The sequence below is a fragment of the Carex rostrata genome, chromosome 7 (genome assembly GCF_964058835.1).
Source record: "Carex rostrata chromosome 7, lpCarRost1.2, whole genome shotgun sequence".
Lineage (NCBI taxonomy): Eukaryota > Viridiplantae > Streptophyta > Magnoliopsida > Poales > Cyperaceae > Carex > Carex rostrata.
This window is the reverse complement of record NC_135924.1, coordinates 11,544,813-11,566,879: the sequence shown is the minus strand read 5'-3', so window position 1 is coordinate 11,566,879 and position 22,067 is coordinate 11,544,813. Positions and strand designations below refer to the sequence as shown.

Here is a 22,067-nt window from a genome sequence, read left to right as displayed (position 1 = left end):
AGATAACTCTTATTAGTGATAATAATTATTCTTTATTTTATATTACCTTATTAAATATGACAACTGCTATTTATTCTTTTATCTTATTTGTTATACAATGTTTGGTAGAGAGATAAAATGCGAAATAAAAAGATAATACGACATTTTTTATTTTATTTTCTTCACTTTAACTGTCTACCAAACTTAATCAGAGTCATAATCTATTCTTGCACGTTATCTCTCAATCAAACGTAACATTATATTTAAAAGATACAAATTTTCCTTTATTTTACTTTTCATCATCTAAACATAATTTTGCAATATTATGGACTGAAAAAAAATTATATCCTCTCTGATTGTACATATTTTTATTATTAAAGGGCCTATGCAGATTTGGACTGTTCATTTTAGATCGGACGATCAAAGATCAATCCTCAACGAATATGTACTCTTTATATATCTGTCGTCACTGATTTTATTAAGAGGAGGGTTCAAATGCCTCCATTTTTTGTGCCTTCATCATGCCTCCATTTTTTAAAACTTAAATAACTCAAAGTTTAAAACTTAAATGTCAAAATAAAACCGTTAGATGTAATCTATGTGCCCATAAAAAATTATCACATTTTGATTTTGTTTTTATAGGAATCAATAAGTTGAAAATTCAACGTCTAGAAATTATCCACATTTGTATACATTTTTACAAGCTCAAGATGACAATCAAAACAAAGTTGAAATGCCATAATTTTTTATATGTGCATAGATAAAATGATATAGTTCATATCCAACAGTTTTATTTTGAATTTTAAGATTTAAATTTTGAGTTATTAAAGTTTTTAAAAATAAAGACATGATGGAGGCACAAAAAATGGAGGCATTTGAACCCTTCTCTTTTATTAATATAAGATTAAATTTTTAATCTAATCCGTTGATTTAAAATAATAGGCCAATAAAAATAAAAAAATATCGCTATCGAAACGTAGGTAGGACGGGTCCCGTGAGATATCTTTTTTTTTTTTTTTTTTTTCAAAATGTAGAGCAAACGGGGATGAGTTAGTGGTACGGGTTAAAATGACCCGTCCCGTGGGACCCGCATTTTGAAATTCCGTCAAAATGATACCCAATAGCGATATCTTTTTATTTTTTTTCGATTAATAAAAGTTTCGGAAAATTTCCATCGTACACGTGGCACATACCTCTCTGGATCATGCGCAGTAATCGGAGGAGATTGTATCTGATCCAAACAGTTCAAAAGCAATCGGACGGTAGATCAATAACCTGACCAGAGGTTGCTCAAATTGACTTCTCCCCAGTACTCCTATTACTCACAACTCAAAACCGTCTGATCTATTTTTAACAGTTTGGATCAAAGAAAAATCTATCACCCTTTGTAGAGGATCTGAAGTAAGAACAATCCAATCTCCGTGGGCCCACTATACGATATGAGCGAAGAAAGCTTCACCAAAATATCACACTCATTACTGGCGCTATATTGGTTTTAGCGGGAGCCTATATTAGTCTCCAGCTGGAGCGACCGAATTTTTTATTAATAGAAAATAAATTATTAAAATATCGAGATTCAATACCGTTTGCAGTTATTTTCGAAAACTAAGAAGACCGGGTTGTGCAAACCCGTTCTAACGGACGGACCAACTAAACCCGTCCGGTGTTAACCCCTAACGTTTGATTAGTAATCAAATTCAGCCGATTAAAAACAAAAAAATCGAGACGGGGATGTCAAGCCCGTCCGAGAAATCGCAAAAAAAAAAAAAAAAAAAAAAGAAAAAAAGAAAACTCCGGACGGGAATGTCAAGCCCGTCCGAGAAGTCGCAAAAAAAAAAGAAAAAATGGAAAACTCGGGACGAGGACGTCAAGCCCGTCTCCAAATTTACAATAAGTATCTATTACAGTAGTATAAGTGTAGACATCAGGTTTTATCCCTGCCATCTCCATGTCCCCCATTGTTTTCATCGCTTGTTCTAGGTTGCCAGATTTACAAAATCCATTGATCAATGAGTTATAGGTGCACAGGTTTAATGCAAGTCCCTTTCTGCACATCTCATGCAAAAGCTCATTTGCCGTGTCCAGCTCACCTTGTTTGCACAGCCCATCAGATAGAGCAGTGTATGTCACCACATTGGGCTGCACACCCATTTCGAGCATTTTATTGTGCATATTAAAGGCTTCTTGTAGCCTTCCTTGTTTGCAATAGCCATCAATAAGACATGTATAAGTAACCTCATCGGCAATCAGCCCCTTTCTATGCATTTCTTCAAGGAGATGAAGTGCATCATCCATCTTCCCTTGCAGACAACTCACGGATCAATGTGGTAAAGGTGACTGCATCAGGCGCTAGACTTTTTTTCTCGGACGGGCTTGATGTCCCGTCCCAAGTTTTCCGTTTTTTTTTTTTTTTTTTTTGCGATTTCTCGGACGGGCTTGACATCCCCGTCCCGAGTTTTTTTTTTTTTAATCGGACGAATTTGATTACTAATCAAACGTTAGGGGTTAACACTGGACGGATTTAGTTGGTCCGTCCGCTAGGACGGGTTTGCACAACCCGGTCTTCTTAGTTTTCAAAAATAACTGCAAATGGTATTGAATCTCGATATTTTAATAATTTATTTTCTATTAATAAAAAATTCGGGACCGAGCAAGGCAAGGGAAGAGGAGAAGCTCTCTCATCAGCCGAGAATAGAGAATCCGAGATTAGATGCTGGAAGTATACATTGCTCGGAGAAACTGAGGAAGAGAGAGATTTGGGATAAATTTGATACCGAATTTCAGTAAACAATACATGAATGGAAGTATACATTTAATCTAATCCGTTGATTTAAAATAGAGGAGGGTTCAAATGCACCCAAATTTTTGTGCACCCAAATGCATTCTATTTTTCAAATCATTTTTCTCCATTTTCAAAGTCCGAATAGTCAATCCGAACCGTTAAATGTGATATATATATATTAAGATATGCTTGGAGACCAAATTTTACATTTTTTGGAATTTTTTTAATATTTATTAAGCCACTTTGAAAATCGCTGATTTTACATTTTCTGGACTATTGGATCAGTTTTCAAAGTGGCTTAATAAATAGTAAAAAAAAAATTTCAAAAAATGTAAAATTTGGTCTCCAAGCACATCTTAATATGTAGATCGTATCTAACGGTTTGGATTGACTATTCGGACTTTGAAAATGGAGAAAAATGATAGGGTACATTTGGGTGCATTTGAACCCTCCTCTTTAAAATAATAGGGCAATATATATATTTTTTTAACAATAAAGTCCAGGGACTGATTGGCAAATATTTTGCTGAATTAAATCCGTTCAATTGCAAATGAACCGAATAAACTACAAAAATAGATAAGCAAAACTAGTGTGATGTGATTATCAAGAGGGGTTGGTAAGCACAACTCTAAAAGATTATCGGATTGACTTCAAACTATGAATTCAAACCGTTGAAATCCATATACTTCGTAAGTGATGCATGTACATACAAAAAATTTATAATTTCGAATTTATTTAGCACATAGTCAAGTGGTCAAAATAATGTATATTTTTTAAATTATTTTATCTATTCATTTTTCGTTATTTTTTTGACCACTTGACTATGTACTAAATAAATTTGAAACTTTAAATTTTTTGCATATTCATGCATCACTCACGAAGTACATAAATTTTAATAATTTGAATTCATAGTTTAAAATTAATCCGATAGTCTTTTAAAAGTTGTTCACCAACCTCTCTTGTTGAGCACATTACAGTATTACACTGCTCAAAATAGATAAAGACGTGAAGTACAGTGCCAAGCCAAATCCCCAGTGGCCCCCGGTTTCAGTACCTGAAAACTCCCACCGTACACGTGGCACGTACATCTCTGGATCATGTGCAGTAATCGTAGGAGACTGTATCTGATCCAAACAGTTCAAAAGAAATCGGACGGTAGATCAAATAACCTGCTCAAATTGACTTCTCCCAGTACTCCGATCACTCACAGCTCAAAGCCGTCTGATCTATTTTCCACAGTTTGGATCAAAGAAAAATCTATCACCCTTTGTAGAGGATCTGAAAGAAGAACAGTTTCCGTGGAGTGCGTATCCTCTGAGATATCTCAACTTTTGCGTGACCGACGGTGCCTATTTGGGGGTAATGTAGGGGTCAGTATTATGTATGCTTTGAGATTCGTGCCGAGCTTATTTAAACGGTTGAGATTTTTCACAAAGTAACGCAAAGTTTGAGATATCTCAGAGAATACTAATTCGTTTCCGTGGGCCCACTATACCATAACAGCAAAGAATGCTTCACCAAATATCACACTCATCAGTCATCACTGGCGCTATATTGGTTTCTAGCGGGAGCCTATATTAGAGGGAAGGGAAGAGGAGAAGCATTCATCAGCCGAGAATAGAGAATCCGAGATTAGATGCTGGAAGTATACATTGCCCAGAGAAACTGAGAAAGAGAGAGGTTTGTGATAAATTTGACACCGAATTTCAGTAAACAGTAAGAATAGGGTCGAAGAAACGATGTTTTGCGGTTCATCTAATGCAGTTCTGCCTCATATCGCCATCTCAAATCGTAGGAGTCATAGAGAGGTGCGAGGTTTATTTTTCAGAAATGTCTCTCATTTTGTTTTTTTTTTAAATCATGGGTTGGGATCAAGCCGCCCAATACACTTTCAACGTCTTATGTATATTATAAAAGATTTTCTCACTTTGTGAGTTTCAAATCCATGATCTCATGTGTCTTTGCCACTAGATCAAATGCAAGTTCTTCTCTTATTTTGTTTTTTATTTCTAGTGGTTTTAAATGGGGTAAGCTTGGTTGATCAGATCAAGGTCTTTTATTTGTTTCTCTCCAGTAAGGGGGTTCTGGGAAAGTGACTTGGGACTTACTGGCATTAATTAGAATCATGAAAGAGTAGTTTCTGATTCACGGAGTTATTGTGATTGCAACTTTGGAAGTTGAATACAACACCGATTGAAAAAACAAATAAAGGACCAAAAGAGAAAATTAAAGAATTTAATATATATATATATATATATAGAGATAGGCTAATATACAATCGATTGTTCCTAGTCTCCCGTACAACCAAGTTGTTTTCCTATTTTTAAAGTCCAAATGATAGATCCAAACTATTAGATGTGATCTCAATATTAAAATGTGCTAGGAGACTAAATTTTACATTTTTTGAATTTTTTTTTTACTATTTATTAAGCCACTTTGAAAATTGCTGATCTAACGATAGCTTCTGATTTTATTGATTGGTTAAGCCACTGGATCAGCGATTTTCAAAGTGGCTTAATAAATAGTAAAAAAATTCTAACTTGGTCTCCTAGCACATGTTAATATGGAGATCACATCTAACGGTTTGGATTGATCATTTGGACTTTAAAAATCGGAAAACAACTTAGTTGTACGGGAGGCTAGGAACAATCGATTGTATATTAGCCCCCCTCTCTCTCTCTCTCTCTATATATATAGAATAAGGCTACGCTACTTCGCGAATTAAACGGGCTCTTTTAATTCGTGCTCATATTTCTTCGTAGCCTTACTCTCTCTCTCTATATATATATATATTTTGTTCAAGCACACCCAAAATTTTCCATGATTGAAAGTTAATTACCCGCTGTCGAGTTTCTTACTGGCACCAAAACCTTCCTTCTGTTGTATTAGGATGAATCATGAAGTTATCAGCTTAAGTCTCTCTTTCATGTATTTTTGGATGCTAAACTTCTTTCTTCATTTTTTTTTAAATTATAACAATATAAAACTTTAGGTGGGATTAAGTTCAGCACAAAATAATGATTGAGGGTCATTTGTCAGAGTTTCATTCATGTTTTTTAACTGCAAATAATGTGAGCTTCTATCTGATTTGCAAAAGCAATGGTCTAATCAATAAATTGTATCTGAATTTCTTCTATATTGCAGGGTTTGAGCAGTGAAGGAACGGTGAATTTAGGTTTGTTTGGCAATAGATCCCTGAGAGTTCCTTCTCAGCATATATGTTGGCACTTAAATAGATTATCTACTTCAATTGGTCGCAAGGTAAGATATTAACATACTACATTTCAGTGCTGTCTTGATTTCTTCCGTTAATCCATATTATTCGGGTGATATTGCAAGGTTGAGCATGATATATCTGTTAGAACGACCCTTGAAGATACCTCAACTATGACAATTGTTGAAGAAGAAACTGAGAATCTTGCTATTGTTGAAGAAGAAACTGAGAATCTTGGTATTGTTGAAGAAGAAACTGAGAATCTTGGTATTTTCGAAGTAGATCCTGGTCTCAAAGAGTACAAGGACCATTTTGCATATAGGTGGAATAGATATGTTGAGCAAAAATCTCTGATTGAGAAATATGAAGGAGGCCTTGATGAGTTCTCCAAAGGTTAGCTTTTTACAATACTGAGTTCAGAGAAAACAACCACTAAGAAATATAGTAATTATATGTTTATTTATGACATGAAAGATCCCTAAAATCTAGTGTGCTGACTGCTGATTACTATATTGTCTCACTGATTTTATGACATGAAAGATCCCTAATTATATTGTCTCACTAGTATTTTTTTTTGCAACCAATGTTTCTAATTTACTTTTTGCTTTGGTAGGTTATATGAAGTTTGGGTTCAATCGAGAAGAAGGAGCCATCATATACCGTGAATGGGCACCTGGTGCACAGTGAGTATTCAAATTCTATTTGGTAGTATATTTTCAGATTAATTATACATTCTACAGATTTGCTAGCAGGAAATTAAACTGTAATCTACTTAATAAATAAACAAGAATTGAATTTAACTTTTCTGCTTTTGTTAATCTCTGGCAATGGGTTTCCTTGGTGCTTCCAAGCATTTCTTTTACAGATTGTAAGGATATTTTTGTAATAAAAATCTTTAAATAGGGAGGCCCAGGTTATTGGAGATTTCAACGGATGGGATGGGTCTAACTATCTAATGGAGAAAAACCAGTATGGAGTTTGGAGCATCAGTATTCCTGACTTGGAGGGACAACCTGCGATCCCTCATAACTCTAGGGTTAAATTTCGTTTCAAGGATTGCAACGGAGTTTGGGTCGATCGGATTCCAGCTTGGATTCGCTATGCTACTGTAGACCCAAACCAGTTTGCAGCACCATATGATGGTGTTTACTGGGACCCACCTTCATCAGAAAGGTCAGTAAAATAGAGCTAATCAAGTTACCAGCCCATGATTTTTTTTTTTTCCTTTTTTAAATTGCGTCCATATAGTTTAAACCATAACCAGCATTTGTCCTGAATTTTTATTTTGCAAATTGTACAAAAGATTCTTTATTATTAGCAAATAAGTTCATCCCATTGGATCTCATGTGATTCCTATCCATGTGAGTTTACTTTGTTTAGTCTGTCAAATTCATAGTGCAACCAAGTGGATTTAGATGTTTGCTCTCAAAATGCATGAACAAGTCATGGGGAGATTTAAATGAAAAGACTAGGGCTAATTTTCGAAAGTAAATTGAACCTTTTCACTCTTTGTAATTTTATACAGGTATGTATTCGAGCACCCCCAACCTCCGAAACCAGAATCACCACGAATTTATGAGGCGCATGTGGGAATGAGTGGCCAGGAACCGCGTGTAACCACATATAGAGAATTTGCCGACAATGTTCTTCCCCGCATTAAATCAAATAATTACAATACTATCCAACTGATGGCGATAATGGAACACTCATACTATGCCTCCTTTGGGTACCATGTAACTAATTTCTTTGCTGCAAGCAGTAGATCTGGCTCACCAGAGGATCTTAAGTACCTAATTGACAAGGCCCATGGACTAGGTCTACGGGTCCTCATGGATGTAGTCCACAGTCATGCTAGTAATAATGTAACTGATGGCCTGAATGGGTTTGATGTTGGCCAAAGTGCACAAGAATCATACTTTCACACAGGTGAAAGGGGTTATCATAAACTCTGGGATAGCCGTTTATTCAACTATGGTAACTGGGAGGTTTTAAGGTTTTTACTATCAAATTTAAGGTACTGGTTGGAGGAGTTTAAATTTGATGGATTTCGATTTGACGGCGTAACATCTATGTTGTACCACCACCATGGTATCAATGTAGGGTTTAGCGGGAATTATGCAGAGTATTTTAGCCTTGATACAGATGTAGATGCAATTATGTATTTAATGCTCGCGAATGATTTGGTGCATCTGGTGGTGCCTGATGTGACCGTGGTGGCAGAGGATGTGTCAGGCATGCCTGCGCTTTGCCGACCTGTTTCGGAAGGTGCGGTTGGTTTTGATTACAGGTTGGCAATGGCCATACCTGATAGGTGGATTGATCTTTTGAAAAACAGAAGTGAATTGGATTGGTCTATGAACGAGATTGTTTCGAGCCTCACCAATAGGAGGTATACTGAGAAGTGTGTGGCTTATGCTGAAAGTCATGATCAGGTAACTGCTCTTCACATTGCTGTTAGTATTATTTTTTAAATAAAAGATGAGCTTGGCACCCATGAATTCTTCTTATATGAATTTGTCCAATATTTTCACATACTTTTTTATCTCTTATACCTTTCTTTAGTATACTTGTGATATATTTTATAACCTTGGAAATGCCTGTTGTTGAGAAGTATTCTGGTTTGCTGAAGTTTTCTTTTGCCTCTATTATTATTGGTATTCTGATTTTTTGCTATATTATTTGGAAGAAGTATCTCTATAATCATAATCATTGTTACTCTACAAGCTAGTTAGTTTTGATCAATTTGTACTTGCTAATCAATATTTTAATCTGTAAGGTTCTTTTGAAAATACAACCAATCAATTAACAGGCTATAGTTGGAGATAAGACGGTGGCTTTTTTATTGATGGACAAAGAAATGTACACTGGAATGTCAGACCTGGAGCCTGCTTCGCCCCTCATTGACCGTGGCATTGCACTGCAAAAGGTTTGAACTTTGAAGTCTCAGGTTGAATTGAACTATTTTTATCTTATTGATTCATTGTTGTTCATAATCTTCCAATCCCTGGTGTTTAGATGATCCATTTCATTACTATGGCATTGGGAGGCGAAGGTTACCTGAATTTCATGGGAAATGAGGTACGGTAAAATAAAATCTCCGCTACGCTTTCTCATACGTGAGTTACGGAACTATATTCTCTCCTCTTCTTCTTTATTTTGTAATGTAATTTGGTTTACTTCATTATTTCTTTTAGTTTGGGCATCCAGAGTGGATAGACTTCCCAAGAGAAGGCAACGACTGGAGCTACGACAAATGCAGACGTCAGTGGGACCTTGTCGACACTGACCATTTAAGATACAAGGTATTGTTCATGTCTGGTTGGGTCAGAACTTGTTTTGTAAAAAAATATTTTTGAGTCAAAACCAATCCATGTCAGCTTAACCTGGATCACTTTGAGTCTACCAATGGGTTGCCTGTCCAAACTACCAAATGCAGTACTTGCAATAGTATTTGCATATATATTTGCGGGCTCCCTTTTTTAACATTTCCTAAATAAACTTTTTACATTGAGGGCTAACTGGTAGCTTAGGTGTCGTTTATTTCGGAACACAGATAATTTATGATAACTTAGTAATGGTCTACTGAACCTAAACTAATCAACCAGCCAGCTGTCCAAAAGTCATAATCTACATTTGACCTTCTAATATGACTGTCTAAACCATGTTGGAAGAACTGCCCCGGTCAATATTTCATCCTTTGTATAATTCATTTCAATATTTTGTATTTCTCCTCTGACAGTTCTCCCTGTATTGACACAATTTCCAATGATTATCTATCTTTTTCTGCACAAATGTTATCTGATCGATTTTGTTTTTATCTTTTTTTTTTATTATGAAAAATCAGTACATGAATGCCTTCGATAGAGCGATGAATTTACTTGATGAGAAATTCTCTTTTCTTTCGTCAACGAAGCAGATTGTGAGTAGTGCAAGTGAAGAAGATAAGGTAATTGTGGCTTGAATAAGGTCTATTGCCATTATAACCCTGAATTAAAAGGCCTGAGTTTGTTCCCTGTTGTAAACAGTCAATTACTAGCATATACCAGCTGCATGTGCCCTGAATTTTTCTATTTAAGATGCTTAAGAGCATAGACATAAACTGCTACTGTGATCTACTTTGAAAAATAAAAAATAAAAGTAAAAGAAAAGAAAGGACAATTGCCACATGAAACTTTTATATCTTTCTTTGCATCCATTGTTATATATAATTGACCTTTTTTTTTTTTCTTAAGGTAATCGTTTTCGAGCGTGGAGACCTAGTTTTTGTCTTCAACTTTCACCCTGAAAACACTTATGAGGGGTAATTACAATTCATTCCTCGATGGATATATACTTTTTTTTTTCAATTTATTGATTAATTTTTAGAATAGTAACAATAAGTACTGAAGAGTTATTTCTTTTCTTAAAACATTCAGATATAAAGTTGGGTGTGACTTACCTGGGAAATACAGAGTGGCACTAGACTCTGACGCCTTTGAATTTGGTGGAAAAGGAAGAGTAAGTTTACATTTGGAACCTATAATTGCAATTCCATCATTACAGTAATTCTGATTGGTACATACCAATTCCCTAGATGTTCATCAGATTCATTTTGGCCCAAGTTCAGTTTAACAATATTTGCAACTAGACCTCAGTCAGCCAAGATTATATCTACACCTCAATTGTTACTTAATAATTTGCTATAGCTTCCCTCAGAATCGAATGCCATAAAGAGATCAGTTATTGAAAGCAAAAAAATTAAAGGGTTTAACTGTTATATTTATGGTACTTTAATTGATCTAACTGCAAAAAATTCACTATTACAGGTCGGTCATGATGTAGACCATTTCACAGAGCCAGAGGGCATCCCGGGCAAACCTGAAACGAACTTTAACAACCGCCCAAATTCGTTTAAGATCCTCTCGCCATCCCATACTTGTGTGGTACTACAATTTATACCTTTAAATATGCACTTTACTCTCAACCTCATGAATAATAATGGGAACTTACTAATGGACCCAAAATTTTTATTGATGAGAAATAAAAAAACAAATGGGAAAGGTTTTGGTGGATTTTAAAAAATGAGAAGACATCTTCTATGATGCCATAGAGGATGGCATCCAGGAACGGAAAAAAAAAAAATATGCTGGATGCTGTTGAAGATGGCATCCTGGCAAAAATTGAAAAACATAAAAATAAAAATTCGGGACTCCATCGTCGGCAACGTCCCATCCCTTCAATACACCCTGATTGGACCTTCTTCATTTTTCAAAACACGCACGCGCAGCCCCACAGATCTGAGGAGAGAGAGATCTTAAAACAACGTTCCCATTTTTGGTTAATTTTTTTTTTTAATTCCTACCAATAAAACATTTGGCTAATGGACTGCTCAATAATGTTTTCTTTCTATTTGTCCTGTATCAGGTTTATTACAAGGTGAATGAAGATGCTGAGACTAAAGATAAATTAAAAATCCAGGGAGTCATGCCAGTTCAGGTGGATTTAAAGGATCTGTGCCCTGAACCTTCCAAGGAGGAGTAAATAACTGGGCTGGTTTAGATAAAGCCAGATGTTGTGTTAATGTGTTTGCTTATGCTAGTTTTTTAAGTTGCTTGCTTTATATTTGGTTTCATGGGCTTGTTATCTAGTATTTGCTATTTTTTTTTTTTTTTTTTTTTTTGAATAAAGCCCTTATGCACTGGTATTTGCTACTTGCTTTATATTTGCTTTGGTAGTAGTTATGTATAGAACTATCTAAAAAATAATTAAGGTAGATGTGTTAAATTTGTATGGAGCCGTGCAGTAATTATTAAGAATAATATGCATTAAACTAGAATTATTTGGTCTTGAGATAAAGAACTGCACAATTAATGTCAAATGTTTTTTGTGTTATAGCATACTGGTCTTGCGAACGCGTATCCTCTGTATTATTTTAACCGTCTAATTTTAAACGGAGCCAATTCAGTTCCTACTTATAACATAGGAGGTCTTTCATATTAGTGTAGATCTAATATGTACAAATTTAAAATAAATTAGACGGTTGAGATTCATTAACTATAGCAGACTTTTAGGGGTGGATAGCTTTGAGATTTGTAATAAACGGTTCAGATGTCATGCATTCCAGTATTCTATGAGACGTGAAAGTCTTTATGAGTTCTGATCCTCTGCATTACCTCACCGTTTGAGTTTGAATCCAGACCATCCGATTAGAATCCTCACCAATCTAGCCCAAGCATATAATACTGGGGTCCTTTAAAGCATATAATACATGGGTCCTTAAAATCTATAACGAACGGACCGGATTCTAACTCCAATTAATCAAATCTTCTACATTCCAACAATGAATGAGTTTCTAAATAATTGTTAATTATTTTTTAAAAATTAAAGTCTTTGAATTTTTTAACTCTCACATTTCTAAAATTAATTTTAAAGTTTCTATTAAGTCACGTCATTAATCAATTAAAAATAATAAATAATTTGAACCAATCATTTAGTCAGAGAGTTTATAAACAACTTCTTTCCTCATAGTTTTCAAGTAAGAAACTCTTTCATGTTTCTGAAACTGAATTAAAAAAACTATAACATCAAATTAGAAACTCTCGTAACATCACAAATGTAGATGCCAAGATGTTTACTTTTTTTTTTTTTTTTATCCAAATATGAGATAGTATAGCAAAAAAAGAAAAAAAAAGAATCATCTAATGGATTCCATTTCGCAAATTTCCCGACATATCGTTAGAAATCTGACTCTGATTCAATGGAGGGTAGCCACATCAGCCCTTTCTAATTTAAACGCAACTCAATTTTAGGCCCTTCTTGAAATTGAAAAACGGAAAGAGTGGCTCTATTCGGCTACTCCACTTCTCTGTGGCATTATAAGAAGCTGGAAGTACTGAAAAAATTATGTTCAGAATTAGTATTATCTTTAATATTCTTATTGTATTTTTATGTATGCTTTTGTTATTGATGCATTGTACAGACTAGGTACTGCAATTATATAAGAAATTCACGTGTAATGTTTTGTTCTAGAAATTATAATACAATTTTATTAATTGTCTCGCCACCTTTATTTTACTTTAATTTTCAATTCGTGTTCTATTTTCTTTTCTCTCTTTTTTTTTCTGGTTTTTTAATGCCCTTAATTTAAAAAATAACAAATATGCTTTTAATTTTCTGGAAATTCGAAAACTGCCCCACTGTGGGGGTGGTTCTCTCTTTGTTTTTGTTTTTGTTTTTTTTTTTAAATGATGAGTAATTGAATAGTGAAATTGTTGATAAACTAATTTTTTTAATGATTAATATTAAATTGACAATACAAAATCCTGACTAAATGACAGAACAAAACATAAATATTGTATTAGTTCAATTAAAAAAATGAAGAACATTTTTTTTTCAGACAGATGTATATGAATGCTCCAACGATTATATACGGTTTTACTGAAATGATTCGTGTGTGATAAAAGAAATATAATATTTTCCCACGTCATCAATCCATGTCTTTCTGTTATAATGGATATTTATCTATTTTTTTAAGTTATTTCTCTCATTTCTAAAGCACATGTAGGTTGTATATATATTTATCTAAGACATCTCTCATAAACTTGCAAAACTAGGGCAAGAGAGAATATCTTCACTAAGACGGTGATAAATGACGAATAAACTTCAAATGACCATAAAACAACACTTGAGTGTCCGATTTCAGCAAATGACCACTTTTTAGAAAGCTTGCGAGAAGATGCTTGTGTTTGTGACAACTATGTTGTTTTTCGAAATTCAGAATTGCAAAAAAAAAAAGGAAAAAAACCTCAAAACTTGAGTTGAAGATTCCAATTAAGTTTTTCATTTCTAAATTTGATTTGATTTTTTTTCTTGTCCTTTACCATACTTCATCTTAGGCATTGTTCATGTAAATGTATGAAATCTCAGATCTAGGATTTTTTGCCATATTTTTGTTTTAGTTAGAATGTCATTCATGTAACTAATAATATGTGATATTTTTGCTTAGTCATTGTTCATTTAAGTGTATGAAGTATCAAATTTAGAGTTTTTTTTTGTTATTTTCATTTTTTAGTTCAAATATATCCATGAAAATGTTTTTATTTTGAAATTTAGTTTAGTATTTTTGGTATCCAAATCTAGGATATACTATTAAAAAAACAATCGATGAGATTTAGTTTAGAGTTTTATCAAAATTTTAATTGACTGTTTTCATTTTGAGATTTTTTTTAAAAAAGAAGAAGAAGAAGAGAGAATCGTTCCACTGTGTGGCAGTCCACTTTAGAAGATAACTGCTCTACAGTGAAACGGTCGAGACATTTTTTGAATTTCTAGAAAATCAAGAACATATTTGTTATTTTTTTTAATTAAGGGCACTAAAAAAATAAGCTTTTTCTCTCTCTAACACTCATGGTATTTTCAAAATGTCCTTATGTTATGTTGGAATGTGAGGTGGATAACTAAAGTGCTAACTATTAACTATAGAAATAAATTGGCATGAAATAATAGTAATATATTTTTTTTATCATGTGTATAATATTAATAACAAAAATGAGTCTATCTTTTAATTATATAAGTCCGGGACGGACTCAAGTAGGGCCCAGGGGGCTTGATTTTGAAATTTAGTAGAAATCTATAGGTTCAAACTAATTTTGTCTTCTTCAAAATTTTCTTTGCCAAAGTCCAAGGTTTGAACTAATTATGTATGTTACCACAATTATTTTCACAGTACAATCAATTTAGTACAAATCTATAGGTTTGAACTAATTATGTAAATTATCTCATTATTGTTATGCTAAATGTACCTCTAATTGAACAAAAAATGAAATTAAATTGCAATTGAAAGTAAATAGATGAGTTTAGATAAATTTGACACGCGAGATGTTAACGGAGTTCGGCAAAACAAAGGCCTACGTCTCCGGGGCTTCGCAACCTTGAGTGGTGCGCCTTTCTATTACCCAATACGAAATGATTACAACTTGTGAACCGTTGAGTCCTTACACACCAAGCGGGAAGTCAAACGGCCAACTCAAAGAGATGAGAACAAGGTCTCTTAGTTCAAGCTACTCAAGAGAAACACTCAATAGATCACTCTAACCTAATCTAATTTGAGATTAGTGAAGTGTGTTTGAGGTTGTTTGAGGGATTTTGAAGTTTTAAGCTCTCACAACAATGAAGTAGGCTAAGCTCTCAGAAAATCGCTTTTTAGAAGATTAGGGTTGGCTGAGATGATTTGGGAAGAAAGCCCAATCACCTATTTATAGAGTCAGCTCAAAAATGAGCTGTTTGACATAAAACGTTACCAACGTTTTATAAAACGTTACAACGTTTTAGTTTAAAGTGCGATTTTTAGGTTTAAATTTTCTGACAGCTTAGCAAAACATTATAATGTTTGTAAAACGTTATGTAACGTTTTAGCCTGTAAAAACTTGATCAAAATAGATGCTCTTTGAAGCTTAAATTTAATTAAAACGTTACAACGTATTGTATAAAACGTTGCAATGTTTAAATTTGAATTTTAATCTTTGGTACAGCTGTACTTAACATCCTGACATCCATAAAACGTTACAACGTTTCAAGTTGTTACTGTATAGTTATGCTTCAGTAGTTCTGTAACTATTAAAACGTTACAACGTTTATATAACGTTATGACGTTTTTAAATCGTCACAACGTTTATAAAACGTTATAACGTTGTAACTTGTTTCTGATTTTGATCAGTTTGTTACTTCTAACAAGTATAAAACGTTACAATGTTTTGAAAACGTTACCAACGTTTTATCCCTGTTTAGACAGCCTCACACATACTTTACCAAATTTCTGATTTTACAATTTGTATTCTTGATAAGTGTCTTCATGTCTTCTTCAGTCCAAGTATTCCATAATGCAATTTCATTCGACTTGAACCTACATATCTTTCAAAAAATAGAACACATCGTAAAATTCAATAATTGTATGTTTTTGCAAATTAGTCAAATAGACGAAAAAGATTATTGCTCAACCAACAATTATAATAATTAAATGGGATATATATAGTAATTCAATATATTTTTTTGTAGTAGTAACACCGTCGGTTAAATTGATGTACATGCATTGCCAATATTCCAATTATTTAATTATCACAGCTGCCAATCAAAAATATAACATCAGTTCAATAAGGATACCAGACAGTGTTGATCAATCTGACACCAACAAATCATGTACACAACGGATGGTAAAAGCAATGATAAGACAGTTACCACAGTTTATTATTCTTACAGTCATAATAAATATTTATGAGTGAGTCCATGGTACTATGCATATCACGGGCTGTTACCGTGCTATGTCTCTATATTCGAGTTTTCAAATCCTAATGGTCGATCCGAACCGTTCATCTTGTTCTTCATATTAATATGTGTTTGGAGACCAAATTTTACATTTTTTGAAATTTTTTTACTATTTTTTTAGATTTATTGAAAATCACTGTTTTTGGATGGTCCAGAATTTTCAGATCAAGTGATTTTCAATAAATCTAAAAAAATAGTAAAAAAATTTCAAAAAATGTAAAATTTGGTCTCCAAACACATATTAATATGGAGAACAAGATGAACGGTTCAGATCGACCGTTAGGATTTGAAAACTTAAATATAGAGCCGTAACATGGTAACAGCCCGTGATATGCATAGTACCATAGACTCACTCATAAATATTTATTATGACTGAAAGACTAATAAACTGTGGTAATTGTCTTATCATTGATTTTCTTTTCGATAATAATAGTATTAAAATATTGGTTTTGTATTAATTTCGTTAACAAATTGTCAGGATAGTTAGAACAATATAAGTCATGACATGACAGATACATGTTATGATATCTGTCAGTGTTACTGGACTAGAAATTATAAAGTTAAGAAACCAACTATTACCAGACTTAGTAATTGTAAAGATTAGGTCCCAAACGTTACCAGACTTTATAATTTAAAAGAATTTGACCCAGACCATTTATTCTGATAAGATTCTTGGAGTTCTGATTTATTTATGTAATTTTTGTTGTTCAATTGGATACTATTATTAAGCATTTACATTTGTCATTATGAAATGAACTGTAATTTCTCGTGCGGAGTTTTCATTATGAATATGAATTTCCTTCGAATCCAATAATCTGAGTGTCAATCAGCACTGAGGAATAATTTATTAATTCTCACCCGTTTTTTCTTGTGGGATTTACAAGTTTATTATACGAAGATAAAGAGCGCTTCCGGATTATAATTTACAGCAGGCCACCTAAAGATATGAGATTTTGAGTTACTTTATCTGACATGATGCAAATATTATTTCTCTAGCATCATTCGCTATAAAATTCAGATAATTCTTGTAAATAAATTAGGATGTGGCAAATAATGGATGCTATTGGTAATGCATAAAAAAGATTCATGTCTTGTGTTACGTATTTTGAATGGTAAATCGATGCGATAGAGTTGTTGCACCTCTGGATTGGGAGCGTGACAAAGTTGGTATCAGAGCACGGTTATGCAGTGTCAATAATCCATTAGCTGTCTAGTGAACGTTAGTGAGATCGTATTAAGTTATTAGTATTATTACGAACTCCCTTTCTAGTCTATTAACGTTATCTCTAATATGAAAAATGAACTGTATGAAAAGTAAACTGAATATTGTAAGAATTTATTAATCGTAAATAATGTAAAGATGCGTACATATGGTAAACGTAAATTGTTACATATATGATACTATTGTTAATGAACTAGTGACATGAATATGAAGTTTACTTCTAACAATTGATTATAAGAATCCTTGATATAGGTACGTTTATTTGAAAATATATTATATACTAGATCGTATCATAATAGTTCGCCTTATTAATTATAAATTAAAAGGAATCAATCGATTAGTATATACATATGAAATAATTGATTGTCAAAGTATATAAAATATATAAGTACACTAGAATTGTTAAACTAAACATTGTATACATTGTGAATGATTTTTCAAAGGTTAAACAAAATTTTCAAACTTGTCAATGTGACACAGATTTCTGATCCTTGAATCTATCTCATATTTTTGTTTGATTCCTTCTAAGATTGTATATTTTGTTCCTGAATGTGATATTATTTCTTGACACTGAGATCAGCTAGTATTAATATTGTTCTTGTTTTTCTGATATGGATTGTAATCTGTTTAGAATCAAACTGTGAAAATTAATGTCTAGTGAGGTACTTTATATAAGGTTCTCTGATTAGATCTTATCAGGACAATTGAACTGAAAATTTTAGTTAAAAAGATTAAGATAGGAAATGCTAATTAAAATTAAGTGAACTTGTTAAGTCAGATAATAACGTTAATAAAACAAAAGGGACTAGGTGAAATTTGGAATTCATCTCACCGAGGTAACAGAAATTTGAGTTCAGATCTGGACTGTCCAGATCTAAATTTGGCACGAATGTTAAAGAGAGCCCTTGCATTCCTCCTCGGATCGGATTGATTCGGATGCTTATTAGACGGTCCAGATCTAAATTCAAATATTCTGTTACTTCAGAGCATGGGGACTCGAAAATTTGCGGGTCTGTTCTCTTCTCAACAAGATTTATGCGAAAAGGCCCCCATTAAAATAGGGAGGCAACCGATGCATCTATTCTTCTTCCCTGATCTGTAACTCCTCTCTCGATCTCCCATCAGATCTCGCTCCCATGGCGCTCAATCTCCGTCAGAAGCAAACAAGTAAGTCTCACCAACTTCTCCTTCAAGTACCTCTAAGTCGAGACTGCTTGGAACCATTCTCTGATCGGTTTTGAACCTTTGGCTTCGTCTCAGTATGTTAGTTCGTCATAGATATATTGCATTCTACAAGCTGTGTATTCAGTCAATTTACTTTCCTTTAGAGAGGTTTTTACGATCCAAAGAATTAGTTTAATCTGTTGTCTCAATTTATTGGAGGGATCTGAGATATTCGATCAAAACCAGAACCCTGATTCGCACTGAATCTGGCATAAATGACAAAATCTGTTCATGCATTTTTTTCTTAACCAATTTGTATGCTTTCTGATCTTGTCTTGCACGTGAGAATACCAATTATAGCTTACTTATAAATATAACACATTACAACAAATTAATTAACCAATGATTTGCAAGTTATTTTCATTAACCAATTAATTTTCAGGTCTAATTGTAAGAATGCTAAACCTAAACCAAGCCCCTTCAACAGCCTCTTCACTCTCCCCAACAGAGAATGAAGAAGAAATTTACAAAATTCTAATCATGGATTCCTTCTGCCGCTCCATTCTCTCCCCGTTAATTCGTGTGAATGATTTGCGCAAACATGGTGTGACTCTCTACCTCCCAATTGAGAAGCCACGTCAGCCTGTACCCGGTGTACCTGCTGTTTACTTCATTCGTGCCACTTCAGAGAACATTGACCTCGTGGCAAAAGATGCTTCTGCTCCTTTGTATGATTCCCTGCATTTAAATTTCTCCTCCTCCCTTCCAAGACCCCTACTTGACCACCTCGCATCAAAAACAGTTCAGACCGACTCTGCTGCACGGATCTCAAAGCTGTATGATCAATACCTGGAATTTATTTCCCTTGAGGAGTCGCTATTTTCTCTAGGCCAGGCTGATACATACCTCCAGCTGAACGACCCCAAAGCCGGTGACCAGGAAATCGAGGCGATAATAGAGAAAATTGTGTCAGGTATTTTTTGTGTACTCGCCACTCTGGGTGTTGTACCAGTGATTCGGTGTGCTAGAGGTGGACCCGCTGAAATGGTTGCCTCAGCATTAGATAGCCGACTCCGTGACCATTTGATTGCAAAACCTAATTTGTTCACTGAAAGTGGCCTGGCAACCTCGTTTCAAAGACCAGTATTGTGCCTTTTTGACCGCAACTTTGAACTTTCGGTTGGTATACAACATGACTGGAGCTACCGGCCACTTGTACATGACCTACTCGGCTTGAAACTCAACCGGGTCAACATGCCACCAGGCAATGCAATGAAATCCTATGAATTGGATGAATCAGATCCATTTTGGGCGGCCAATAGCTGGTCACCTTTTCCCAAAGTGGCAGAGGAGATAGAGTTGCAACTAAAAGCATACAAACAGGATGTAGATGAGGTGAATAGAAGAACCGGTGGCCAGGGTGGGGTTGAATTCGAGGGCACAGATTTGATTGGCAACACCAAGCATTTAATGAACGCTGTCAATTCCCTTCCTGAGTTAACTGAGAGAAAAAATATTATAGATAAGCACACAAATATTGCGACAGTTTTATTGGGTCAGATAAAAGAGAGGTCGCTTGATGGCTTTTGTGATTGCGAGAGTGACATGTTGGCAAAAGGGAGTGTTGACAGGAGTGTTTTGTTGTCTCTTTTGAAAGGGAAGGGAACAAAAGAGGATAAACTGAGGTTGGCTATAACTTACCTCCTGTCATTTGAGTCTCCAATCCCATCTGAATTGGAGATGATTGAAACTGCTTTGAAAGAGTCGGAGGTGGATATAAGTGCATACCAGTATGTCAAGAGAATTAAGTCATTAAATGCATCTTTCGCAAGTTCTTCAAGCGTGGCTAGCCGAAGCAACATAGTTGACTGGGCTGAGAAGTTGTATGGCCAGTCAATCAGTGCTGTGACAGCTGGCATGAAGAATCTCTTGTCAGCTGGTCGCCAGCTGGCATTAACACGCACAGTTGATGCATTGATGGAGGCAAGACCAGGTACAGAGGTGGATTCTTATCTCCTATTTGACCCACGAGCGCCCAGAGCAGGTGCTGGTGCGCAGTTCAGAGGCCCGTTTAGAGATGCTATTGTGTTTATGATAGGTGGTGGAAATTATGTGGAATATAGGAGTTTAATGGAGCTGGCGCAGAGCTCGCAACCAACCAAGCATGTGGTGTATGGCACAACTGAGATTTTAAATGGAAGGGAATTCATCGATCAGTTGGCTGCCTTGGGGAAAAAGATGGGGTTTGGTGGTGCCACCACGGTGAATCCAGGGCAATAAGCAGAGCTGGTCAGTTATGCTTTGTTTTTTGGTAGAACTATACGTGGTTTTATGTGTGTTCATGCGGGGGCTAAACAGTTGATTTTGGGACTTTGTTTATGAGCAGATTTTTAGAAGATAGATAGTGTCTTTGTTTGGAGATTTATGTGATATTGGTCGGAATGCTCGTGTATTCATCTTACTTGTCAATTTTTATAGCAATTTTCCTTGTAGCTTGTTCTGTTATTTTATTTTGTAACCATTCGAGCTTTTTCTATGCTGGTTTTAACAGATGATATTATTTGAATTCCGTAGTGGTGATATGGTGCCCCCCTAAAGCTGTCCTGGTATTCTTTGTGCACAGTTGAACTTAGACACCTACAATGTTCTGCCATCATACTAGCATTTCTTGGCTGTTGAACTTAAATGTTCGGCCGTCAATCGAACGAATGCATGCGGGGAAAATGCTGGAGGCACCTTAAATTATTCCATTCGATCATAAGAAACATTTACCTTGGTAGCTACTACCAAGTTTTCAAAAAAAAAAAAAAGATCATAAGAAACATTTAGAGAGACTTCTGGTGCTGTAGTTTTCAGATGATAATTATTAATTTTTTAAATGAAATCTGTAATGGTGGTTGGAATTCAATGAAGAGCTTGAGTGACTTTATATATAGGTCGCAATTAAATTTATATTGTACAGTTTTCTCTTTTTAAAAAAGCGACATACACCTGCTTTTATTTTTTCACAAAAGCACGTATTGCACAGTAACACAACCAGAAAGGAGGAGGAAAAATACCGTTCAGACAAAACCTGAATTGGTACCAAAACATACAAGTCGGGATTTTTTGTATATTATTTGAATTGTAGATGAGAATAGAGATAAAATAATAATTTTCGAAATAGTTGTAGAAATAGCCTAATGTGGTGCTATTTGAATTAATGAAAATATTGTTTGAATTGTGCATTAGGAATAGTGGTTTTTTGTAACTCCTCTTGCGAGTGAAACAGTGGAGATCTAAGGAAAAGATAGACAACTGTAGTTTCAAACAAACTATCACGATGCAAAGATGACAGAAGCATTGTCAACTTCATTAAATATGAAATGTGTTGGTAAAAATACAAGAAAAAAATATTTCTTTTTCTA

General features: G+C 34.4%; 2 protein-coding genes and 1 long non-coding RNA gene across 5 annotated transcripts; 2 read left to right on the top strand and 1 right to left on the bottom strand.

The window, feature by feature from the left end:
• Positions 1-4,277: 4,277 nt before the first annotated feature.
• On the top strand, positions 4,278-11,658 carry LOC144556404 (1,4-alpha-glucan-branching enzyme, chloroplastic/amyloplastic-like). The gene is made up of 14 exons (XM_078304753.1): positions 4,278-4,569; positions 5,906-6,022; positions 6,101-6,368; positions 6,589-6,658; positions 6,879-7,148; positions 7,501-8,407; positions 8,785-8,901; positions 8,991-9,053; positions 9,170-9,277; positions 9,820-9,921; positions 10,208-10,275; positions 10,391-10,472; positions 10,781-10,897; positions 11,379-11,658. Exons 1-14 carry the CDS (start codon positions 4,501-4,503, stop codon positions 11,493-11,495), a joined length of 2,475 nt encoding a protein of 824 aa, XP_078160879.1. The 5' UTR covers positions 4,278-4,500; the 3' UTR covers positions 11,496-11,658.
• On the bottom strand, positions 11,504-11,832 carry LOC144556405 (uncharacterized). The gene is made up of 2 exons (XR_013512381.1): positions 11,654-11,832; positions 11,504-11,598 (listed from the first exon to the last, which is right to left on the bottom strand). It is a non-coding gene; the product is annotated as an uncharacterized LOC144556405 (long non-coding RNA).
• Positions 11,833-18,529: 6,697 nt separating this feature from the next.
• ATSLY1 (Sec1/munc18-like (SM) proteins superfamily) lies at positions 18,530-21,605 on the top strand. Of its 3 annotated transcripts, XR_013512447.1 has the most exons (4): positions 18,530-18,663; positions 19,103-20,949; positions 21,235-21,436; positions 21,492-21,605. XR_013512447.1 is itself a non-coding variant. In XM_078304797.1 (3 exons), the coding sequence occupies exons 1-2, from the start codon at positions 18,633-18,635 to the stop codon at positions 20,938-20,940; spliced, it is 1,869 nt and encodes a 622-aa protein (XP_078160923.1). In that variant the 5' UTR covers positions 18,530-18,632; the 3' UTR covers positions 20,941-20,949; positions 21,212-21,237. The 3 variants fall into 3 exon arrangements, 2 of the variants coding, with proteins under 2 accessions (XP_078160923.1, XP_078160922.1); XM_078304797.1 differs by lacking the exon at positions 21,492-21,605 and having other exon boundaries at positions 21,212-21,237; XM_078304796.1 differs by lacking the exons at positions 21,235-21,436; positions 21,492-21,605 and having other exon boundaries at positions 19,103-21,150.
• Positions 21,606-22,067: the final 462 nt, after the last annotated feature.